The sequence below is a fragment of the Zosterops lateralis genome (genome assembly GCF_965231275.1).
Source record: "Zosterops lateralis genome assembly, chromosome: 3".
NCBI classification, from domain to species: domain Eukaryota; kingdom Metazoa; phylum Chordata; class Aves; order Passeriformes; family Zosteropidae; genus Zosterops; species Zosterops lateralis.
The window spans coordinates 91,900,145-91,923,064 of record NC_139764.1 but is presented as its reverse complement, the minus strand read 5'-3'; the positions used below and the strand labels follow the sequence as shown (position 1 = coordinate 91,923,064).

Genomic DNA, 22,920 nt, shown 5'->3' with positions numbered 1-22,920 from the left:
ATATTGGATAAAGAACATCCCACAAATGTAATGTTGTATGAAGCAACATGAAAACCAACATTTCCCTTCAGTTTGCTACTATCAAGGCACATAAGGAGAATTACGAAACTGTGTACATATAAGAACATAGAGTGAAATTAAATGTATAATTATTGGATGTCTACAACAGCAATTTATAATGTAAACTACCTGACTATTTCCCCCAGAAAGAAAGAAGGGAGATGGGGGGAAATGAACAGGAGGAATACAAATATTTTTATGTCTAATGAAGTAAGTTAAGGATTTTATATTTAGATTGGGTTTCGATCATTGTACAAATACTTTTAAAGTTTTTATTAATATATACATAAAACTTTACACATTAATTTAAGCTCTTCCCCTATGAGGATTCAATTTGTTTTAATATTATCCTACAAAGTATGTCTTTCAGGGGTTTGGGTTTTTTCCTAAAACTCTGTAAATAGCTTGCATCTAAGGATCTAAGGACAATTAATGTGAACTTCATATGTTTTGAACCATGGATATAAATTTTTGAAATGTCTGAGCACAAACTAAGGGATGCAAAAAATTATGCTGAATCCAACATATTAAAAAGAAAGAAGAAACATAGCAAAAAATGTCACGTTAAGGAGCAAGGTAGGGACACAAAGTACTCCAAAGCTCCTTCTGGATCTAAATAAGCATCTCAGGAGAAGGGATGCATCAGAATCACAGTCTGCAATAAAACTATTCACACATCCAAATTGCTGAGTCTCTCCATTGATTAAGCTTGACAGTTTCCCATTTAAAAAGGGAACATCCTTTTGAATATGTCTTATAGCTTGTTTGATATGTGATTTCAAAGAAAATGACTGTTTCATTTACAACCCACTAGTTAACAATCAATGTTTTTAATTAGATTCGGGAGAGTTGGTGGTGTTTTTTTTTTGTTTGTTTTTTTTTTTTTTTTTTTTTTTTTTTTTTTTTTTTTTTTGAGGGGGGTTTTTTTTGGTTTTTTTTTTTTTTTTTTTTTTTTTTTACATCTCTACCTCCATAGTCACTGAGCAAATCTGTGAGCACTGGAAGTCTCGTGTTTTGATTTGTTACTTCTCTCTGTAAACTTTAAACATGAGGAAAAGATCTGTTTCCTCACTTTTTCTGTTTTATATTTGAACTCCATCAAAACATAATTTGTGGGTTTATAAAGAAGGCTAGAATTTGACTTGAAGAAGCCATTTTTAAAAAAGGAAATACTAACATAAATAAGTTCATTTAATTTTCAAAATCTATTTTGGAAATTTATAAGCCATTTGATTTACAAGTTTTGGTGAAATTGTGGAAAATGACTGCATTATCGCATTACCACACATATCATATAATATCTAAGCAGAGCTGAAACAGTATTTTTTAGACCCATTTCAGATTTAATTTAAACAATCTACTGGTTCTACTGGTTTGCAATCTCACATAAATATAAAACGTGACATTGACTTCAAAATTGTATTGATTATATTCTCATTACTCTAGCCGAGTCTGACTTGCCATTTCTCCCCCAAAATGAATAAAAATATCTGTTAGGTTGTTTTAAAATGACTGAAAATCATCCCCCTACTTCCTGAAATGAACACAGTGGAAGTGTGGCAGGAGGACAAAATGAAAAGGTTAGGATTTCAATACCTTTTTGTTTGCTTTATGATATTAGAATGAATGCTATTATTATGCTGAAAATGATGAAACCCTTTTCAAAGAACTTGTCATCACTGAATCAGTTGGGTCTCAGGCTGTCTTGAAAATAAACCCTCTGCCTTTCCATCAATCTCACTTAAACAAGTCTTCCAGTAGACTGGAAAAGATTTTGAATAATGTGCATTTTCACATGTTTTAGTTCAGATTAATATTCACAGTTGTCATCCTCCTGACAAGAACAATAGCTCCTTCTGGTGTTTATACTTGCCTCTTAGAAAAGAAAATAAAAACATTGCCTTTCTTACTCTCCAGAGTACTTTTATTACATTGGAGAAATGCAAGCAGTGAATATTATTTTTCTTTCTATGGAAGGGTTGATTTGTCATTTCAGAGAAACAAAACCAAAATTCCAGCCAAATTCTCTATTTGAATGTCCATCTATATTTAGACAGCTAACTTTAAGATAGATATGTTTTAAGTAGATATTAACAAAGTTTAAAGTACATGAAAAACAGTTGCTGTTGAATTTTCAGATAATAAGTAATGTTTTGATGGAAAACAGTTATCATATCTCTCAAATAATATTCAGAACTGGAGGCCCAAAATATGCACACGATTAATGTGATCAAAGTATACAACATGTTTCATTTATCTTATGTTATACGATGTTGCTTGTTTAACACCTTATGCATTTGTTTATCTCCATGAACAGTAAGATACACTTGGTGAAATGAAAATATTATAAGAGGCTGTATGGGATGAAGGAGGAAGGGAAATAGCCTTACTCTGTCAGTTTAGTAAGCATAAGCATTGCTCATAAGTAAGCTCCAAGCATAAGATACCTTTAACCCACATTAATTCCTAAGAGACTCTGTTCAAAGCATAGTTATCTGTGGTTTGCAGGGTTCTTTGACATTAGATTCCCTTGGATATCTTAAAACGTACTTTTAGCTTTAAGGTTCTTTTGGATTTTCCCTCTTGGTATTTTTACACATTGCTGGGAAATTTGTTGTTGAGCTCTTCCGTGTTTGGGTTCAAAAGGTTTGGGATCTTTGAACCTGTTTCATCAAAACTATTTTAGTTCTTTTCAGTTCATAGACTACCCCCTAGAGGTGAAAACAAGTAATTTTCTTTCTTACCCTCTTTGAGGTTATCAGTGCTATTATACCTGCTGGTGTTTCTTAACACTTGTTCATATGCCACGGATTTGGACCACAACTGGGTGAGAGTCTGTTTGGCCAACAGTGTATCATCAACACATAAAAGCTGTATGACATTTATAGATTCGCAGAATAAATTAGATTGGAAGGGGACATAATCTAGTCCACCTGAAGCAAGCCCAGTTAGAAGAGAGAGCTCAGAGACCTGCTTGGGTGAATTCTGAATGCTTCCCTGAATGGAGATTCTACAAATTCTCTCACAAATGTCAATGTTTTACTATCCTCATGGTAAAAACATGTTTGTTTTTTTTTTTTTTTTTTAATCCTGAATCTAGTAGTAATTTACCATGTCCCACCTTATTTCCATTGCCTCTAGTCCTGTTACTGTTAACTCTTTCCAGAGATGCTTTTCTCTCTCCACAGATAACAAAGTGATCCTAGATATTGCCCCTAATTCTTTCAACCAAGTATTTTACTTGAAGGAGTTCAGAAATGGCATGTTGGCCATAATTTATGGCTATATGAGGAGAGACTGAAGCAGAGGAACTATTTTTCTTTTGCCTGCAAAAGCAGGAAAGTAAAATACTCTCCAAAATAACAGTGGGAGTATAAAGATATTCCTCGGATAAATACACAGAGGCTCTTTAGAAAGAGTGGTATTTTAGCATCCCGTTTTTACCTAGTCTTCTACCGCCTGATGCTTTCCCTCTGCAATAAATCAAACATTAATAAGGACCAAAATAGAAATTACATTTCTTTTTATAAAATAGCATCCCATTTGGACAGCAAATACACACTGTAATTTTGTATCATACAATTTCATTTGCAGTAGATGTGATGAACAAGTTGAATCAGAACATGTAGAAGAAGACATCAGCAAACATACAGAAAACTTGTGTCTCTATTCTGTTAACTGAAATCTTTTTTCTCTTCATTATTTATTAAAACACACTAAACTGCCACTAATGAAACAATGACTTTGCATATAACTGAACCTTTTAATGAAGAACCTTGGAGTTCTTTATGATTTCTCAAACTTCTTTGAGGATAAATGGAGAAAAATCCAAAAGTTACGTCAGAGAAGAGAATAGAGAATAAATCAGAAAGAGAATAGATTTTTAATTTATTTTTCATGTCAGTTATAGCCTAGATTGGAAGCGCCTTGATTCAGGAAGCAAGTTGTATTAACTTGCTTTCTAGAGTCGTAGAGAACTTTGCACAATTCCTTCTAATTCCTATGAATCGTTCCTGTATCTTAGGTCTAACTGTCCATTCTCTGCTAAGCAATATATAAATCCCTGCACGAGCTGGAGGCTCTCATCTCCTTCCTTTGATCCTTTTCTTTGCTACACCTTCAGCTCTCTGCCTTTTTTCCTCAACGGGGAAAGAGCAAACTTCCTCCTTTCTCCATAGGGTTCCATTTAACCTTGTCTTTTTTTTTTTTTTTTTTTTTTTTTTTTTTTTTTTTTTTTTTTTTTAATGACAAATGTTGAAAACAAGAAAAAACAGGAGATGGCATTCATCACAGCCTAAGACAGGGAGTTCTCCAAGCTTTTTAACTGGTTTTACAAAGTGGGAAAATAGATAATACGCTCTGCTTCTTCTTCTATGTCATCTATGTCATCCACAGAGTTCTACTTTTTCTCCATTGATGATGAGATTATTATGCTCTAAAATTCCTATTTTAAATGCATTGACTAAAAAAAGAACTCAAGCAATAACAATGCAAGATGTGCAATTCTTCTGGTAATGGGTCATCAAGGCTCACTGCATGACCGATAAAATGACACCATTTCATTGTAAGAAGCTCTGCTCAAGGAGTGAAACAAGCATTCCTACCTGGATATGGTATGAGGTTTGGAACACCAGAACAGCCGTACTTACTGTATTCCCAGAGGACAAGAGCTACATAACCACCACTGGACTTTCAGAGGAAGACCAGATCCTTATACAGGATCACCACTTCAACAGAACTACAACAATCGCTTCAACAGGACTGCAGCCACCATTTAGTTGGACTGCTACCACCACCCTGACCAACAAGACGTCAGGTTTTATCCTGTCAGTTTAAGTCAGTATTTTCTGCCTTTATTTTAGTTTTCCTATTAAATTGTAGTTCTGAGTTTCATTTGTTTGCTTTCAAACTAGTACACAGGCTATGCATAAATGGAATAGAAATTACTTTCCTCTTGATCATGTAGAAAACTAAATGTGCCTACCTGAAGTCAGACCCTACCCTCTTCCCATTTTCAGGAATTCCAGGATCAGGACATGTATCAGATGCAATTGCATCCCCACCCTGGGTCACTGCAAAGTAAAGGAAAAAATGTGTTAGACATGCAGCTCTGAAGATGACTCTTTACATTTCCCATACATAAACTTCCATTGCCTGAATGCAACCATGTTTTATAATTCTTTTCTTGAGCCAGTTTAAATTCTTACCAAAAAGAATCCCGGCATAACTGATTTTTTTGTGTAATATTTATTTTCATGGTATGGTAAAAGAAGCTTTGGTTATGGTAAAAGAAGCTTTTATTCTGTGGGAAATGATTGATTTCCCACAGTCAGTCACTCTTTTTATGGATGAACCAGGATTTAGTTTTCCTCAGAAAGGAAAAAATCCCCACATTTCATGAAGTCATCTTCTGAAGCCTTCACAACACACCATTGCAAGATTAGGACAGTATAAGAGAAAATATAATCTCCATAATAAAATCTGTCTGTAAAAATATTTAAAATAAACAAAAGTCTAGAACCCAACTGTGATACTGTAAAACTGTAGAGCAGGAATATTTTTATGAATCTCAGAATAATTTAGATTGGGAAAGGCCTCCAAGATCATTGAGTCCAACTTTTGACCAATCACTGCCTTGACTAAAAATAAAGTTAATCTCAAAAATATACAAAATACCTCACTGAACAATGCATTTGTAATCAGCTGAATATGTGCCCATGAAAATGAGGCTCAAAACTCTATTTTTTTGTTTTCAACTAAGAGTAGAAGACAAAGTATCCTATACTGTTCCACTTTTTTTGCCCTCCATTCTTTCTCTCTCCAGACTGTCAGATGATTAAATAATACTATGTATATAAATATCCAAACTTACGGCACTCTCAAAACTCTAAACAATTTGAGCATTGTCTCCCCTTTTTTCCTACTACATTCCTAAAATGGTAATTAAGGAAAATGTGAAGTTAAAAGTTATTAATCATAAACAGAAGATACAAATCAGAACACTGAATATACAAAAAACCCAAACACAAGTGTGCTTTTTATACCACACATATACACATATGATGTGTCCAGCTGAAAAAAGGATGAACTGGCATAAATACTGTGTTGGGTTTGCATTGCCAGATTTTGGTAGCAGGAAGGCGCTACAGGAGTGGCTTCTATGGGAAGTTGCCAGAAGATTCCTCCATGTCCAGAAGACCAAATCCCTGGCAGCCCCAAAATGGACCCACTACTGGTCAAGGCTGGGCCAATTAGAAATTATGGTATCACCTATGGATAACAGACATAAGAAAAAAAACCTCATGAACTCTTGGTTGTATTTTATCTCCCCTCTCCAGTTGTGGAGGGGGTGATGGAGAGGTTTTGGTGGGTGCCTGGCATCCAGCTGGGGCCAACCCACTACAGGTATATGCCTCCAGTCTTTCTGTTTCCTCCACAAAATACAAAAGAAATTTGTGGATCATATGTATATTTTCCATCTTAAAAGAGTTTTGGGAAATCTTCAAGAAAAGGACAGGGCATTCTTCCTGAATTTAAAACAACAACAACAAAAAATTAATTGGAATATTTTAGCTGCACAAAATAAATTACACAAGTCTGAGTGGATTACAGATGACAGCATTACAGCTGAAAGGTGATGAGATATTAGATGTAAAAAGCAGCTGGTTTTCTCACACTGTGATATGCTTTCAAATTTAATACAGCACCAAAAGGATGGTGACAAATAGGATACATACAATCTGATTTTAAGAGCTATAAATCTCCATGTCTGTTTTGGCAATTTCAGGGAAAACTAATTTATATAGAAATCCAAAGATTTACAAGAGAAGATTTAAAGAACTAAAAAACTGTATTACAGCACTACAAAAATAGAACCGAGACAATGCACTTTTACAGACCAAAGCTCTTGACTTGAGCACAGGTTCTGCTGCAGAGAAGCAGCAAAGCTGCAATGATCACAGTATATTTCAACATTTGCCTTTTTTTTTTAATCTAGAATGTTTTAAGAATACAGAAATCACCTCTTTTTCCACATCTTTTTAACACTACTTATTGTCCTGCATACTTTTTCTTTAAACTATATCAAGAAAGATTATGATATTAAAAATTTCTGAAGACACAATTGAAAATTTGAGGTCTTACTTTAAAAAATCTTTCCTTCTAAATACAAAAGCCTGACAAGAGTAAAATTTCAGTTCATCTGGTCTTTTGTCCATGTATAAAACCTGGAATTCACCATCTTGAAAACTCTCTACAACAGAGCTCAATCCTGCTAATTTCACTAATATTACTTAGATTGATAAAGTTTTTGTGTGTGAATAAAGGCTTTCGGGAAAAGAGTATAATAGCTGCTGTTCATATATTTTATTCTGGAAGTTTAATCTTGTAGTTTCTTGATAAGTGTCAGGATTGAAATGCAGTTATGTTGAAAGACTTGGTCTTGATATAAAACCAACCTACCTCTACACTGATGTTTCTTAAAGTAATTTCGGTCCCTAAAATTTCTTCCATTTTTTCAGAAAAGAAAAAAAAAAAAAAAAAAAAAAAAAAAAAAAAAAAAAAAAAAAAAAAAAGCCAAATATTTACTGCTTTTAGCAGAGAACTGTAACTCTGTTAGTGGACGTGAGATTCAGTTTGGACTACTGAATCACCAAAACACAAACATAAGCAAAATGATTGATATAGTTATTTGACTTACTAAGTTTACTAAACATGAAATGGCTAAGTACTTTGGGACATCAGTAAATGCTGAATGAAACCTTAGTCATAGCACAGAATGATCTGCCCAAAAGGATGACAACCTTTGCAAAATTTTCTTCTCAGCCACAACATTACTCTTGTCAACACACTCTCACACCAATGTCAGGGCAGAGTGGTTCTGCCTCTTTCTTACCCAGAGAAATACTATCTCTTTTAATAGGACAGGTGTCCTATGTTTGGAACTCAACACATCTTCCTGGCTACCTACAGGCCTTGTTAAACATGGCCCAGGTTTTAGCTTCTATTTTCCCCAGTGAACTGTCAAGTGTACTTTTAACAGATGGTGTTTGTGTGACATGCTGTCATGACAAAATAAATCCAACTCCCTCTAAAACAAACCTGCCTGATTGTATCTTTCCAGATGGAAAAAAAAAACAAAACAAAAACAAAAACACCCAAAAACCGTCTCAAATTAATATAACAATTTATTGCCTCTACTGGTTCATATGCACCAGGGACTTCAGCTCACATACGTATGCAGTTTTACAAAATTAGTATGATTAAAACCTTTACTTGCCAGTATTTTAGAATTTACCTAAAAATTAGGTATTAAGATTTATTCTAGCTCCAACATTTATCATTCAGACTGAAAATGGATTAAAAGGTGTCCAAACAAATTTCCGTCAGAGACCTTTATCTTCCTCTGTTACAGTCCTGCCATATTTCCACTTTATCCACTGCTATGAAGCATTATCTGTTGCAACTGAGATCCATAACATGAGATGAGAAAGTATCATCAATTTGAGTATCTCACTTTCAAAATATATTTAAACCTTGCAGCCTCTACAAGCATTTCCTGGATACATCATTTCTATTCACCTAGTCACATGCCCAATCTTGGCTGGCTTAATGTTGAAGAAAAAGACTTTTGTATGCTCTTGAAAGACCCATGTCTAGTTTGTACTCTTTCTGCATTTCATAAAGTTTTACCATACATTTACCTTGGGTGTTAAAAGGTGTTTCATGCTTTTTGTTCCTTTCTTCTGTTTTTTCCATATTTATCATATCAAACTTGAATTATTTCTCTCTACATTCAAAGCTCATTCACAGACTGAGTGTATTTTAACTATCATTTCAATTTTCATTTAAAATTCAACATTTCAAAACAATGGTGTCAATGAAAATGGAAAATTATATTCCTATTTAAAGCTTGCAAAACCTATAAATAAATATCAACTTTACAAAACTTTAGCAGAGCTATGCACTAATTATAAGGATTTGTCTTAAAGCACTAACAATGTTCCTCTGAAATGCAAATATAAACTAAACATCTATAAACTGGTATTTATGACAAATAAATTTAGGACCAGTCTATATAACACCAGCTTCTCTCAATATATTCTTAGTACATTCTCAGTTTACCCCCTCTCTGTTTTAAAAATAAGTTTAAGAGGATATAATCCTAATATCAAAGTAAGACATTAGAGACAAAGAGACATTAGTAAGACAAAGACAGTTCCTCACACTGCATCCCAGTTCTTCAAGGAACCATCAACTAGAAGAAATGGTGAGTATTCCATGAGACTAACATCAGAAAAAAACATTTGAAGTTACAGGAAAAGTAGAAAATTGAGAAAATATTCTAGTCAGGTTTGGGGTTTTTACTTTTTCTAACAGCAGGTCTGAGAACATCAAAGATGTTTCAACCACCAGACATGTCTGTAGTTCAGAGACAGTGCACTCTCAGTGGATACAACTTAACTCTGGAACTTTTCAACATGTCAGGCTATTCTATACTGCAAAACTTACACATTCTCAGGTCTTTCTGCAGAAATGATTGAAGACTGGCTGTGAGTTCATTAATGTGATTGGCAGATTCACATTCTGTATACAATCTCTAGGGATAAGACTAGTGATTTAAATTTCTACTTGATAAAAATATAATCCATTATTTCTTTATTGATTGAGAATGAATCAACAAGTTTTCTTCTATTTTCTCAGTTTGGATTATAAAGACTACAGTTTCCACAGCTTTGGAGGTCATCTTTATTGTTTGTACTTGACATATGACACAGGAAATTCAGAATTCCTTTGAGATGTTTCACGTGCTCTGGTTCTAACATGATAGTGAAGAAAAAAGACTGGCAGTAACTATAAACATAAAATCAGATTTTAAAATATTGTAATCATAATAATAAACAATTACCAGATACATTAACATCCTAATTTAGCTCAGCATATGCAAAGTGTTTAATCAAGGAGCAGTATTAGGCAGGAGGAAGGGCTGGTGAAACAGATGTTGCATCCAGCAATACAAGCAACATGAAATCTCCCTTGTAATAATATTAGTTCTACCCCAGACATGCTGACCTGCTTTAGACACATCTGGAACCTGAAAATACATTAATGTACTACTCAGGCTTATGTAAACTATATGATGAAATATTTTAAAGGACTTGCCATCAAAGTGATGTATTATTAAGTATAGATGTGTAATACTTCATATCTTTCTTCAGTGGCCATATCTTTCTTATATTATTAGAAAATATTGGGTGTTCATGCTTCAGGTTCCAACAATTTTAAATTCAACAAGCTATGGCAGTCTCTTTAGACATTTACTTATTCTTCTAGTGATTACACCAGCTTTAGAATAAAAATGCAGAACTCAGGAGCCCTCATTCCTTCAATAATTTGTTCAGAATACTTTTCAAATGTAACCAAAAATTGCAAAAATGAACCTTCAAGAAATCCTTGACAAATACTCCCTGGAGGCTAAACAAAAGACCCTAAAATTCCCTGTGGAAAGATATTGCCAAAAATGGCAGATTTTTAAAGCTGAATGACAAGCTGGGACACAGAAGAGGGTCCCAAAGATGGCCAGAGGATGAGCATTTCTCCTACAATTCCTCCTACAATGACAGTCTGAGAGAGCAAAGGTTGTTTGGCCTTGGGAAGACAGGTTCCTTGGAGACCTCGTGGCATTCCAGTACCTAAAGAAGGCTTCTAAAAAACAGGGAGAACACCACTTTAACCAAGCAGATAGAGATAAGACAAAGGGAAACAGTTTTATACTAAAAGACAAGAGATTTAGATTAGATGTCAGGAAGAAAATCTACTTAGTGGGTGCTGAGATATTGGAAAAGATTTTCCAGAGAAGCTATGGGTGCCACATCCCTTGAAGTGTTCATGGTCAGGCTGGATGGCATTTTGAAAAACCTGATCTTGTGGAAGGTATCCCTGCCTGTGGTGGGGGAGGGGGTTGGAAATGGATGATCTTTAAAATCCCTTCCAACTCCCGTCATTCTACGATTCTATGAAGTTTGTAAACTGAATAAGATTGCAATGAATGAGTTGCCGCTCTCTTATGATGAAAATAAAAGCTTACATATGTAAATATTAACCTCTTTCCAGTCAAGAAGTCAAACAGAAATGCAATGATACTGTTTCAATTAAACAAGGTATTAGATGCACTAATTAATGTAATAGAGTCAATAGAGTCCATTTGATTATTCATTAAGCTCCTTAGATTTATATTTATTTACTTTTTTTTTAAGATTTCCTATTGTAAAATATCTAACAGTTTTAGATATCTAACATAAATATTTAACAAAAATTTAGTCTGTAATAATTATGGTTCAAAAATGAAACCAGAACATTTAAATTATTCTTTATCAAGTGTACTAGAATTTACTTGTTTTATGTAGCACAGAATACTGTCATAACTGAAAAAGAAAAAATGATTGTATATATTTGATGTCTTGACAATATTTAGAGAAAAGATACATTTTATCATTGCATAAAAGAACTGAATATACTGCAGTTATTTCGAATTCACAAAATTGGAAGTAATGGAAGAAAAAAATACTATAGAGCACAGCTCCAATCCACAAATATATTCACAAGCAGAATTAATTAAATAAAATTTTCCACCATAAGTTGCACTGCATTTTCTCTAAAATGTCAGTTACCTCCACTCAGAGGATAATTTCAAGTTTCCACAGGTTTTAATTTAACCCAGACCAAAATAAAAGAATTATTTTGTGAATAATTTTAATAATCAGAATATATATATTGCAGGAGACCATTTTTTTTCTTTACAAAGGCATTTATTAGGAGACTTCTTAAGTGATGCACTTAGCAGGATATAATCTCCATTTCTATATAGTGCTTTACAGCAAAGAATAGGAAGGTAGTGTCATGGTTAAAGTTGTTTATAAACAGTGTCTTTGAATGCACCAAATCAACTGAAGTAGATTTTATTTTCAAAACTATGACACAGACAGAAAAGGGCAAACCAGTTTGATTTACCAAAAAATACACATAGAGTCACATTTGGTTATTTTAATAATTTTGGTCTACATAAATTTGACTACATTAAAAAAAATATATAATTCATTTATTAATTACAGGATGCAAAATGGATTTAATTCCTTTTTTTTTTCCCTGATATGTCTTTTGTAGAATGAGGTAAATGAAAAGTGTTAAGTAGGAACCCTAATAATGAGATACAAGGGCATTTTTTGTGTGGGTATACAAAAATATAGATATTGCCTTATAAATAAATAAAATCACAGATGTGATAGAAAATACAGACTTGAGTAGAAAATATAATTGAAATTAAAATACCAAGAAAAAAAATGTACTTCAACAGTACAAAGAGTACTGTAGAATATTTTTCCAGACAATTTCATCCTGGCTGTTAGAAGACTAGAAAATTACTTTCATTATAATGAGTCCATCATACTCTTTAAGCAACTCCTTCAGTAGAAATAGCAAAACACAGATCCATTACAAACAACGAAAATAAACCCGCACAACATTTGTAATGTAGAAGTGATAGATTACTGAAACCCAGAGAAATGGAAAAGGAAAAAAGAGACAAACAAGAGCAGGTAAGGAAAGTTTTGAAGTTCAGCTTCTTGTAACTGCTTACAAGAAGCTCTTGTTCAAACCCTTTTTACCTATGAATTCACTAAAATATTGGAATAATGTTGAATAGGAAAATATGGTCAAAATATGGCTTGGGCTCAAAAGGCCATTATGGGCAGTCACACAAGGAGAAGCTATTATCCAAAACCTGCCTAGAGAAAATTCTTACAGATGGCATTGTTTCTTCAAAATGATTAACAAATCTTACAAAGTATTGTCCTAGTAGTTCAGAAAGCCATGGCCACTTGCTAGATTTCAATTAAAACTTAAATTCTCTAGTGCTTCTCACTAAAAGAGTATTTTAACTATATCTCTTGCTTCAAATATCAGAATAAAAACTACTAATTTCTACAATGGAAACAATTAAAAGCCCCTACTAAAGGTACATACTAAAGTTAATTCTTTTAGATTTTTATGAATAAGCTCTAGCACCTTCAAACACTGGGAAATAAATCATCGTCCTACTGACTGCAGCTGTCAACTTGGTTGAAATACAGATTCCCTGTAATTTACCAATATATTTATATTTATGGCACTCCTTCTTCCAGCAGATGAAGGCGGAATTAACTTTTCTCAGTAGCCATGAGGGGACAGGGCCAGGAGCTGTGTGGGTCTGTCTAGGTTGTTACTCTATAGCACTTCAGGTCACATCCGGGGGCATTCTCACTTCCCAGAAGAAAGTGGCCCTGGTTTATGGTTGGAAAGAAAAAAAGTGTGGGTGCAGAGGATCTGTGTGCCCTTGTTCATAGTCTCAGGATCTGTCAGGTTGGTTAGTAAGTAATTTTTGTATGTAAATCACTCTCATTTCTATACTTTCATTATTAGTATAATTGCTGTTACTGTTAGTTTTCTTATATAAGTGCTGTTTCCAGTAAACTGTTTTTATTTCAGCCTGTAATCTCTGCCTTTTGTGTCTCTTGCTGGAGGAGGGGTGTGGAAGCTGTGCCTGGTTTGGAGCTTTGGTGGCAGAGGCAATCCCTTAATTAAGGAGTACCATTTCTAAACCATGACATTTGGTGATCACAAGGCCTGAAAACAAATTTCCCTTGTATAGATCCAGTAGTGGTTTTGTCCATTCTTAGTGAGTGAATCAGTAGTTTTAAAAAAAACCCAAAAACAAACAAACTCTAAAAATAAAGTTTTTTCTCACTTTCTTTTGTTCTGATTTGTTGGTTGTTTTTTGTTTGTTTGTTTTGGTTTTTTTTGTTGTTGTTGTTGTTGGGTTTTTTCAATTTCTTTCCAATAACTGAATTTAAGTTTCATTCAAGTTTAATGAACCAATTTTAGGCTCAGAAGATGTACCGCTTTCAGTTACTCTGGGTCTGGGAGCTTACTAGTCCACATTTTCCTGAAGTCTAGACGAGCCCACTCTCTCATAACATTGAATTGTACATTTACCCCTGTTGACTTCATTGGGCTGCTTCACCATGGTCTTCGCCACAGGCTTCAGGGGAAGCTCAGCACCAGTGCCTGGAGCACCTCCTCCCTCTCCTTACTTACTGAACTTGGTGTGTGCATCATTGCTCCTCTCATATAATCTCAATTCTCTCTGAGCACAATTATATCTACCCAATAACTTTCTTTTTTTCTTCTTAAATATTTTATCCTTGAAGTGTTATGACCATCTCTGATTGGCTTGGCTTTAGACAGCTGCTGGTCTGGCATTGCCTCTATCAGACATGGGAGAAGCTTTTCACAGAAGCCACCCCTGTATATTTTCATATAGCTAAGAAACTACATGTGAGGAAAACATCAGGAATTGTGAGGAAAAAATTGTCAAATATTTAACAAATAAATGCACCTTTTTAGTGCAATTATACATATGGATTTTAGCTTGATTAAAATACTACTGAAAATTTTAAGGTGGATCGACTATGGTTTTAGCAGTAAGTTCTAATTTAAACAGACTTTCTATATGAAATAGGATATATTGGGAACTGAAATATATTTTATACCCCCCCATTTCTATGGTGAAGTTCCTACAAGTCACACAGAAGCTTCAGTTCAGAATCAGATGCATTCATCACACACAGTTTGTGTGTGTGTGCGTCTGTGTGCTGCTTGTACTCCCTCACAATGCACAGGTAGTTATGCAACCTCCCTGACATACTGTTCAGCTCATTAAAGACAGAGCTGCATCATGAAAAGTAGAGACTCTTTTGATAATTGCAAATGTCAAATTTTCACAGCTGTTGAATTCATCAGACACCACAAACAGAAACTGAACTCGCAAAAGCCGGGCTGACCAGGCTGAAGGCCTCGGTCTGATTTCCTTTAACTGACTGGCCACACACAATACTACTATTGCCAAATGAAGTGCAAGAAAACTCCTGATGAATCTAGAAAGCTGAAATTTTCCAGCAAGTGACATTCATTCACCAATGATTCAAATAGTTCCAGCAAATATAATATACGTTTGCATTACGTTCACTCTTAGTTAATAAATTGTCACCATATATATACCTTATATATATATATATATATATATACCTAAGTATACCTTAGGACTACAAAATCACTCATTAAGATTTGCCTGAGCTGCACTTATCCATTCCTGAAAATTTAAGAACCCATTTCTATACTTTCATTTTAATTTACGATTTCTGGAAGCCACCAATTTAAAAATATCATTCCTTCATCAGTCCTGATACTTATATAATGATCTACTTTATATTTATATGATTAAGGTCATGAGAGGAAGACAGAGAAGAAACTGTCCCACATCACTACACACATAACAACCTTACTGTACCATCATTGTGGCCTACTCACAGTAAAATTATTTAGTACTCATCAAACTTATTAAGTTCTCATAACAATAACAACACTAATGTTAGAGTATTATGAGCTCCTTAATAATTCGTTTTTACACTCTACTTTGAACTCTGTCACTTCATGACTTGCTGCAGGTAATGACACTTCTGCAGCAATTGTAAAGACTAAATTTTGATTGCAAAGTATTTCTGTCCAGTCATGAAAAATATTTTACTCTCTTTGTATTATAAAATTATTAAACACAAAGAAAATGAAAACATCAGTGAAGTCAACAGATAAAATTTCACTAACGATCGGGAGGTGAGATTTTATCTGACAGACAATTATTAAGAAAAACTGTTTTAAAAATAAATATATTATAATTTATTTGTCATTCCACATGACAGGAAATGAAAGCAGAACCTTGACATGAAAATAAAATTACCATTGTACATTTTTCCTTAGAAGATCACATAATAAACTATGTGTAAGGTTTAAATACATAGCTCAGCAACAACCAAGAGTTGCTGGTTTTTGCAATACCACTTCATTCAGAATTGTAGGAAAGCCAGTAATTTACTTTGAAATGGCAGAGCTGATGAAGAGTCAGTAGTAAAGAGAAATTTTATGGGATATCCAGAAGCATTCTTTCCAAAAGAAATAACCCCAACATCTTGTATTGACTCAGTGGCTTACAAGTTTGGAAAATTCCATTTTTCACCAGCAACAGGTTATAAACTCACCCTACAATGTTATTTACTTGTAAATACACTACCACTTTATAATATATTTTATTGATTCATAAGGCTGGCTTTTTATTTTCCTTTAAAAAAAAGCAATCTAGCATTTTTACCAAGCACTTCCATTCCTTCAATAAAGCTGAAGGTGACTAAAATTCTTTTAATATATAAATAAGTGTTAAAACAAGTGTCTTTAAATCAAATCCTCCTTTCCTTAATTAGCTGTTTCCTACTGATCTCCACTCCCTTTTGAGTGTCCCATTCCAGAAGGGACTCCAGAACTGTGAATCCTTAGTACAATAAAGCATTTTCAGAAAACTTAGTATAAAGAAATTTAGTATAAATGTCTTATTCAAGAGATAAGATTAAGATTTTTTTTGTACTTTTCAGGCTTCTACTCAGTGAAAATAATTTTGACATTTTGTGTAAGCACCACAATATATATATAAGTTTGTATATGATGAAACTACCAGAAAATTCAGCACTATTTTTTCTCTTAATATGCTTTTAACATTTTTTCCCAGACCAAACATTTTAACATTCTTCACACTTAACATTTTAACAAGACTTGGTTGAAAAAAATAAGTGGAAGTGTTTGTATTACTCATTTGAAAAGTTCCAATAGCTATCAAGATGACGTAAATAGACATTTAAATACCATGAATCTGCAGAATGGATATTACATGACACTATTTCAAAAGACAGAATTATGCCTCTCAAACCAAAGTTCAAGAAATAGAACAGCAGCAGTACATAATTTGACCTGATATTTTCTTTTACTTTTTCTTTTTTTTTTTTTTCAAAAAGTAACTCAGATCATACTTGAAATAGAACTAGGATGTCTTGTGCCCTGAATTGTCTATCTCTAACTGCTGTAATTACAGACAGTATTCCAGCTGAGAAAATCACTATAACAGAGATAAGGGAACCACCTCACAGGAGAACATTTTGCCAAATAAAAATACACATTCCAACATTTTTGTTAATTCTGTAAAAGAACTGTCTAAAGTTATGGAGAATCTAGGTAAAAATCCATGAAAAGAAATGCTTTTCCTTTCTATATAATGACATGCAGCAAATATCTCAGAAGGTGGATATTTTAAAAATATACAGCAAAAATATTTAAACCATTATTTCAGCTTGGCTCTTTTCTCCTCTTCATTGACATTGGCATGGTGGATGTGAGCTGCAACATGTTCCCTCCTACTCTTGTCACTATGACAATAATAATTAATAAAACCCTAGGCAATTCATCACAATTTTCTGTGGCATCTATGTGTCAGATACACACTTCTCTCTTGAATATGTAACCTCAGTCATTCTGGCAGGTCTGTTTATTTAGGTGAAATGCCAAACTGATAATTTCTTTCCCTCTTTCTTATACAGAGTCAGTGACTTATTCATGTCAGCCTGTTAATTCTTGAAGGAAAGGGGCAAAAAGGCTATACTGATTTCTCAAATATATCCTGCTCCTCACAGTGTAAGTAAACCAAGACAAGCTTTAAATAAACAATCATTTTGGCCATGATCCAAAAGAAGAAGAAAAACCAAGACTTAATTTTCAAGATTCTGACCATTGTTCACCCTTTAAAAATTTAAAAATCAGCATGTCTTCCTTTTAACTGCTGAAAAACTCACTACAAAAAAAAAAAAAAAAATCCAAAAAAAATAAAACCACAGAATTTTATTGATTAAACCTTGTTTCCCAAAAGAATTCAAATCTATAGCTGTTTGCATGCATGAGTGATCATATGCATATACTGTGCACATGATCTCTGTGGGGGGGCTGGGTTTTTTTACATCACAGGTAAGAAACATTGCTGTATGGATCAATTAATATAATCAGGTTTATAATCAGGTTTTGCATGCAATTGTAATTTGATGCCAATTAGCATCATATAAATAATTTTTCTGGTTCTTGCAGAAAAAAATTAAGATTTGTCCTTTGTTGTATATTCTATATTTTCTCTGATACCTAGAAACCCTGGTGAAGCAGGTGAACAACAGTGGACCAGCTACAGAAGTGAAACAGCAACACTTCACCACCATCTACAGCCTGTGTTTGGATTATATCCAGAGGTCTGCAAAGGTTACTGGGAAGAAAATATAATCTGCCTCTTTCTAGCATAAAAATGACTAGGTCTTGAATTTTAACTCAAAATGCACGGGACTGCCCACAGCTCTCTATGCAATATGAAAAATGAAGTTTTATGTTGGTTGCATTTGTCCTCTTAAAGGTACCCCAGCCAAAGGGAAAACTTTCTTGCTTAGCACACAATGAACAAATGTAAATGTCTTTGCCTTGTTAAATCAGTATGTATGGCAGTCTGGGTAAAATGAAAAATGAAACATGGCATAGATAAAAAAAAAGGAAAACATAATGGTGATCTGTTCTGTGTGAGTTAATATTAAAGAAACTACCCAGTCTGACCATTTATGAGACTCTGGCAGTCACACTCCCACCACCAGAGACTTTCCGGGCAAGGACTGGAGTCCCTTCACAGCAGGCAGCTCCAGTGATCTGACAGGTCCCTGTTTCACTCCCTGCACACCCCACTGTCACAGTCAGACCAGGTTCCCTCACAGATTCCAGCCAGGTCTCCCACAGCAAACTCTCAGATCTCTCATTCCATAAAGCCGTTTATTCACAGTGCACTCACACTGAAACAGCTCAAGCTGATGCCTGCAAGGAGAATCCCAACCAAGGAAACACTGGCTTTTGCACCCTCACAGTCTCACCAAGCACGGGTCTTGCTTTTCCTCCTGAGTGTTTGGCTCCTGACTCCTCTCTGTGTCCATCCACCTTGCTGGCATCAATGGTCTTCACCTCCTTTGTTATCGGAAAGCTTTGACAATTCCCTTTCCTGCTGTGTCTCAGTATCTATTCACCTGGCTGGCACTACCCCTCTTCATGCCCTTTGTTATCCCAAAGGTGGGCAGTGCACAGCCTTTTTTCTTGGGCTCCCACCCAGAACTCAATCTGCATATTCCTCAGACATATTCCTCAACATTATGAACTGCAGCCATGGCCAGGCCCCGCAGCAGCGGCAGCTCCATGAGGGGAGGGCAGGGCTGTCCCAGCCGGACACAGCTGGTTCCAGTTGGACACTGTCCTGGGTTGCAGTGTGGGATGTACACAAAGTATTTATTCTATTACCATCTTCATGAACTGTTAAACTGTTAAACAAGTGGGGCTCTACTGTTCCCAAGTCCCTGCCTTTGGGCTGTCTTCTGCTAATGGCCCATCAACACCTGGCCCATGACTCACAGGTAACTCCCTCCAGGAGTTATCCCTGTTTAATGGGCCATCAAGGACCCACTTCAGGGCTCATCATCCCATTGTGAGATGCTCTGCCCAGGGGGAGGAGCCAAGCAGTCTTACCTGGATATAAGCTGGTATGTGGGACAGTACAAGCAGCCCTTACCTACTGGATTTCCAGAGGACCAGAGCTACCAGACCTTTCTACAGGATCACTGCTTCAGGAAGACCACCTCACCTGGACTGCTTCCACCATCCTGCTCAGGTTGTATTCTGACTCTGTCAGTGGTCCTTTGTGTTATTGCTTTTATTTTATTTTTTTACCTTTTTACTTTTCTTCTTATTAAATTATATTTCTTACTTGGAGCCTCTCACTCGTTTTGCTTTTCAAACCACGACAGACACAGATGGTTCCAGCCAGACACAGCCAGTTCCAGCCAGACACAAGCCAGTCCCAGCCGCATCCAATTGCCCACCGCAGGGCATAGCTGAGTCACGGACGGGGCGTGGGCACCACAGGGACTGCTTGTGTAAGAATAGGTTAATGGAAAAAGCAGTGACAGCCCAGAACTGGAACGGTATTTGTCTGGAACTCTACTTCTGTTTTGTACACATGACCAGTTGAACTTGCACAGACTTCTGCAGCCTTGTTTTAACTCTAGGTAAGTAAGTAAGAGACTTATTTAGGAAGTTCCACCAACAATGTGCATGCAATTTAGAAGTAACTGTTTCTCCCTCTCTGTAAAAAGCTTTAGGATAATAATATTCTTAGCTGAACAAATCCATAGCTAAAATAAGCTAGGATCAAGACAGAACCACATTTCATTGTTTGAAGAGGAAAAAACCAAAAAACAGAACAGCAACAGACACCATCATGAAGAAGCTTTTGGCTTTTGTACAAATTTTTCCATGTTCTCACTCCAAGTCCTTAGTACTTAAAGGGACAATTCTCTCCTCCTACCAGCAATTAGTAATGGCTTAAGATTTTCCTTCCTCTTCAGTTTTTATCACATAACATAACAAACATTAGTTAGAGGGAGACATCAAAGCATTCAAGGCCAGGCTGGATGAGGTTTTGAGCAACCTGGTCTAGTGCAAGGCTCTATGCCCGTGGCAGATGGGTTGGAACCAGGTAGTTTTTGAGGCATTTCCCAACCCTAAATGTTATGTGATTCTATAATTCTATAATTTATTATCAAACCAAGTGTGTGAAGAGGTTAAAAAGTTCTTGCTCTTAGTAATTAATCATTCTTATCACAGTGGCTTAAACTGGCAGCTAGGCAAACATCAATCTATCATTTTTTAAGTCACATGTAAAATTACTGTCTTTTCCAAATCTAGACATCAGAGATGAAATCTTGAAGTCTGTTTTGTTGTTGTTGTTGTTGTTGTTGTTGTTTTAATTATTTGAGTATTTCAGAATATGTTGAATGCAAAAGTACAGCTACATACAGATATTTGAATACCTTTAAAAAATCTTAAATACCTTAATAATATCTTTCAAAAAAACCAAAAAACCAAAAAACCCCACTAATTTCCATTTCATATTTTCTAAGATAAAGAAACATTCATATTATTTATCCAAAATCACCAAAGAGGAAGCAAAAAGTGGTCCAGCTGGTTGATTGCATCCACACTGCACCCTGGCACAATACCATTTTCTTCTGGAGGTACTGGCAACAGCTTTTGATGTACCACTTGTGAACTCCCACAACTGCACAGACCCAGGCTCTTCAGCCCATAAGCACTTAATTATACACACCCATAAAGGCAGGAAATAGGAACAGAAAGGAAAAAAGAAGTCTATGCATGGGATTTTTTGAAAACTATTTACAGCTGTTTTCTGACTCTCATTTCCTCCTCCTAGGTAGGCAATAAAGAAGTATATCATGGTGTACAGGACATTTATATTTAGGGTGTAGCATTAAAGTATCATATAAATCCTAGCACCCTATGCAGAGCATGAATGTGACATGGCTTTTGTGTCTTCAGGCTGTTCCAGCCACTGACTGTATAATTCATGCTCAAAAATTAGTTTCTAGCCTCCACCACTAAAAAGCCTGAAGCTGTTTTCAGTTTACTTGTCTCTAAGCCTAATGAATGTATTTAATGAACAAGTTATGAGTAAATTTTAAAATAAATCAAAATTCATGGGTGACAATAGTGATTCGGTTCTGGTCTGCTTATAGAAGTGTTTCCCACAGCTTTTAAGAAAAGTTCTGCCACTCTCATTGTACTGCCATGGTTAGCAGAAAGTAACCATGTTTTTCTAAACAAACACTACTGTTTGGTTTTTTTTTCATAAGCTACACTCAAGTATTTGATTTCCAAACAAACAAACTCTACATATGCTATTATTATTTAGCAGTATTTCACTATGGAAGCGGTAATTTTAATAAAAAACAAACAAACAAACAAACAAACAAACAAACAAAAACCAAACAAACAAAAAAAAACACCAAAAAACCCCCTGTAAAGATAGATCAAGTTAAAATATTCTTTAAGCACATGAAATAAAAGAAAAAGAATATTTTTTCCACAAAGTTTTGATCAAAAAGCTGTAGTTTTGACATGATGCGAGGAAAACACTCCAAATATTAAGTATTTTACATGTAAAAAATACAATAGAGCAAAATGAAGCCCTATAATAATGCAAATTTCCAGTAAGAAAGAAAATTAGAAAAAAAAAATCTGAAATCAAAAAACTGCAGATTTTTACTGAAGTAAGTTCCATAAATCTAGAATGAGCACTTAAAATATATATAGATATCCATTTAGCAAGCAAAATAAATTAAAATTTTGGTAAAATAGTAACTGAGATAAATATTGAAGATAGACTTTTGTAAAATTCTAACATAAATGTTTTTGTGCTTTTCCCTTCCTATTTGATCAACAATAAAAAACTATTTCACATCTGAAAACTAAATTATCCAGAGTCATAATGTATAATTGACGAATAGTCTGTTATATGTTTGCATGCTTTAATATTCAAGGATCAATTTGTATAGCTTATAATCCAGTTTTGTATTCCATAAATCTAAATTTTTTGCTGCTGCTCCTCCAGACATTGTATATATATTGAAATACACACACCAGGCTTTTTCCTTGTGTGCTGATTTTGTGTGGAAGAGAGTTATTTTTCTTCATAGCAGCTAGTAAAGGGCTATAGTTAGGATTTGTGCTGGAAACCGTGGTAAGAATGCAGTAGTTTTGTAATCGCTGAGCAGTGCTTACGCAGAGCAAAGAGCTTTTTTCCCCCATACCACTACATCAGTGAGCTGGGGATACATAAGAAGTCAGAAGGGGAGACAGCCAGGACAGCTGACCTCAACTGACCCAAGGGGGTCACACCAAATGGGGTCATGATCAGCATATAAAGCTCAGGGAAGAAGAAGAAAGGCAGGACATTCAGAGTGATAGCTTTTGCCTTCCAAAGTCACCATTCTGCATGATGGAGCCCTGATTGCCTGGAGGTGG

The 22,920-nt window shown here is 35.0% G+C and overlaps 1 protein-coding gene across 1 annotated transcript in view; it reads right to left on the bottom strand.

The window, feature by feature from the left end:
• Window positions 1-22,920, bottom strand: part of CSMD1 (CUB and Sushi multiple domains 1) — a 1,076,561-nt gene that overhangs the window by 322,969 nt on the left and 730,672 nt on the right. The window contains exon 8 of the mRNA XM_083857383.1: window positions 5,045-5,132. Coding sequence (XP_083713509.1) covers window positions 5,045-5,132 — 88 coding nt within the window. The remainder of the gene's footprint in view (window positions 1-5,044; window positions 5,133-22,920) is intronic.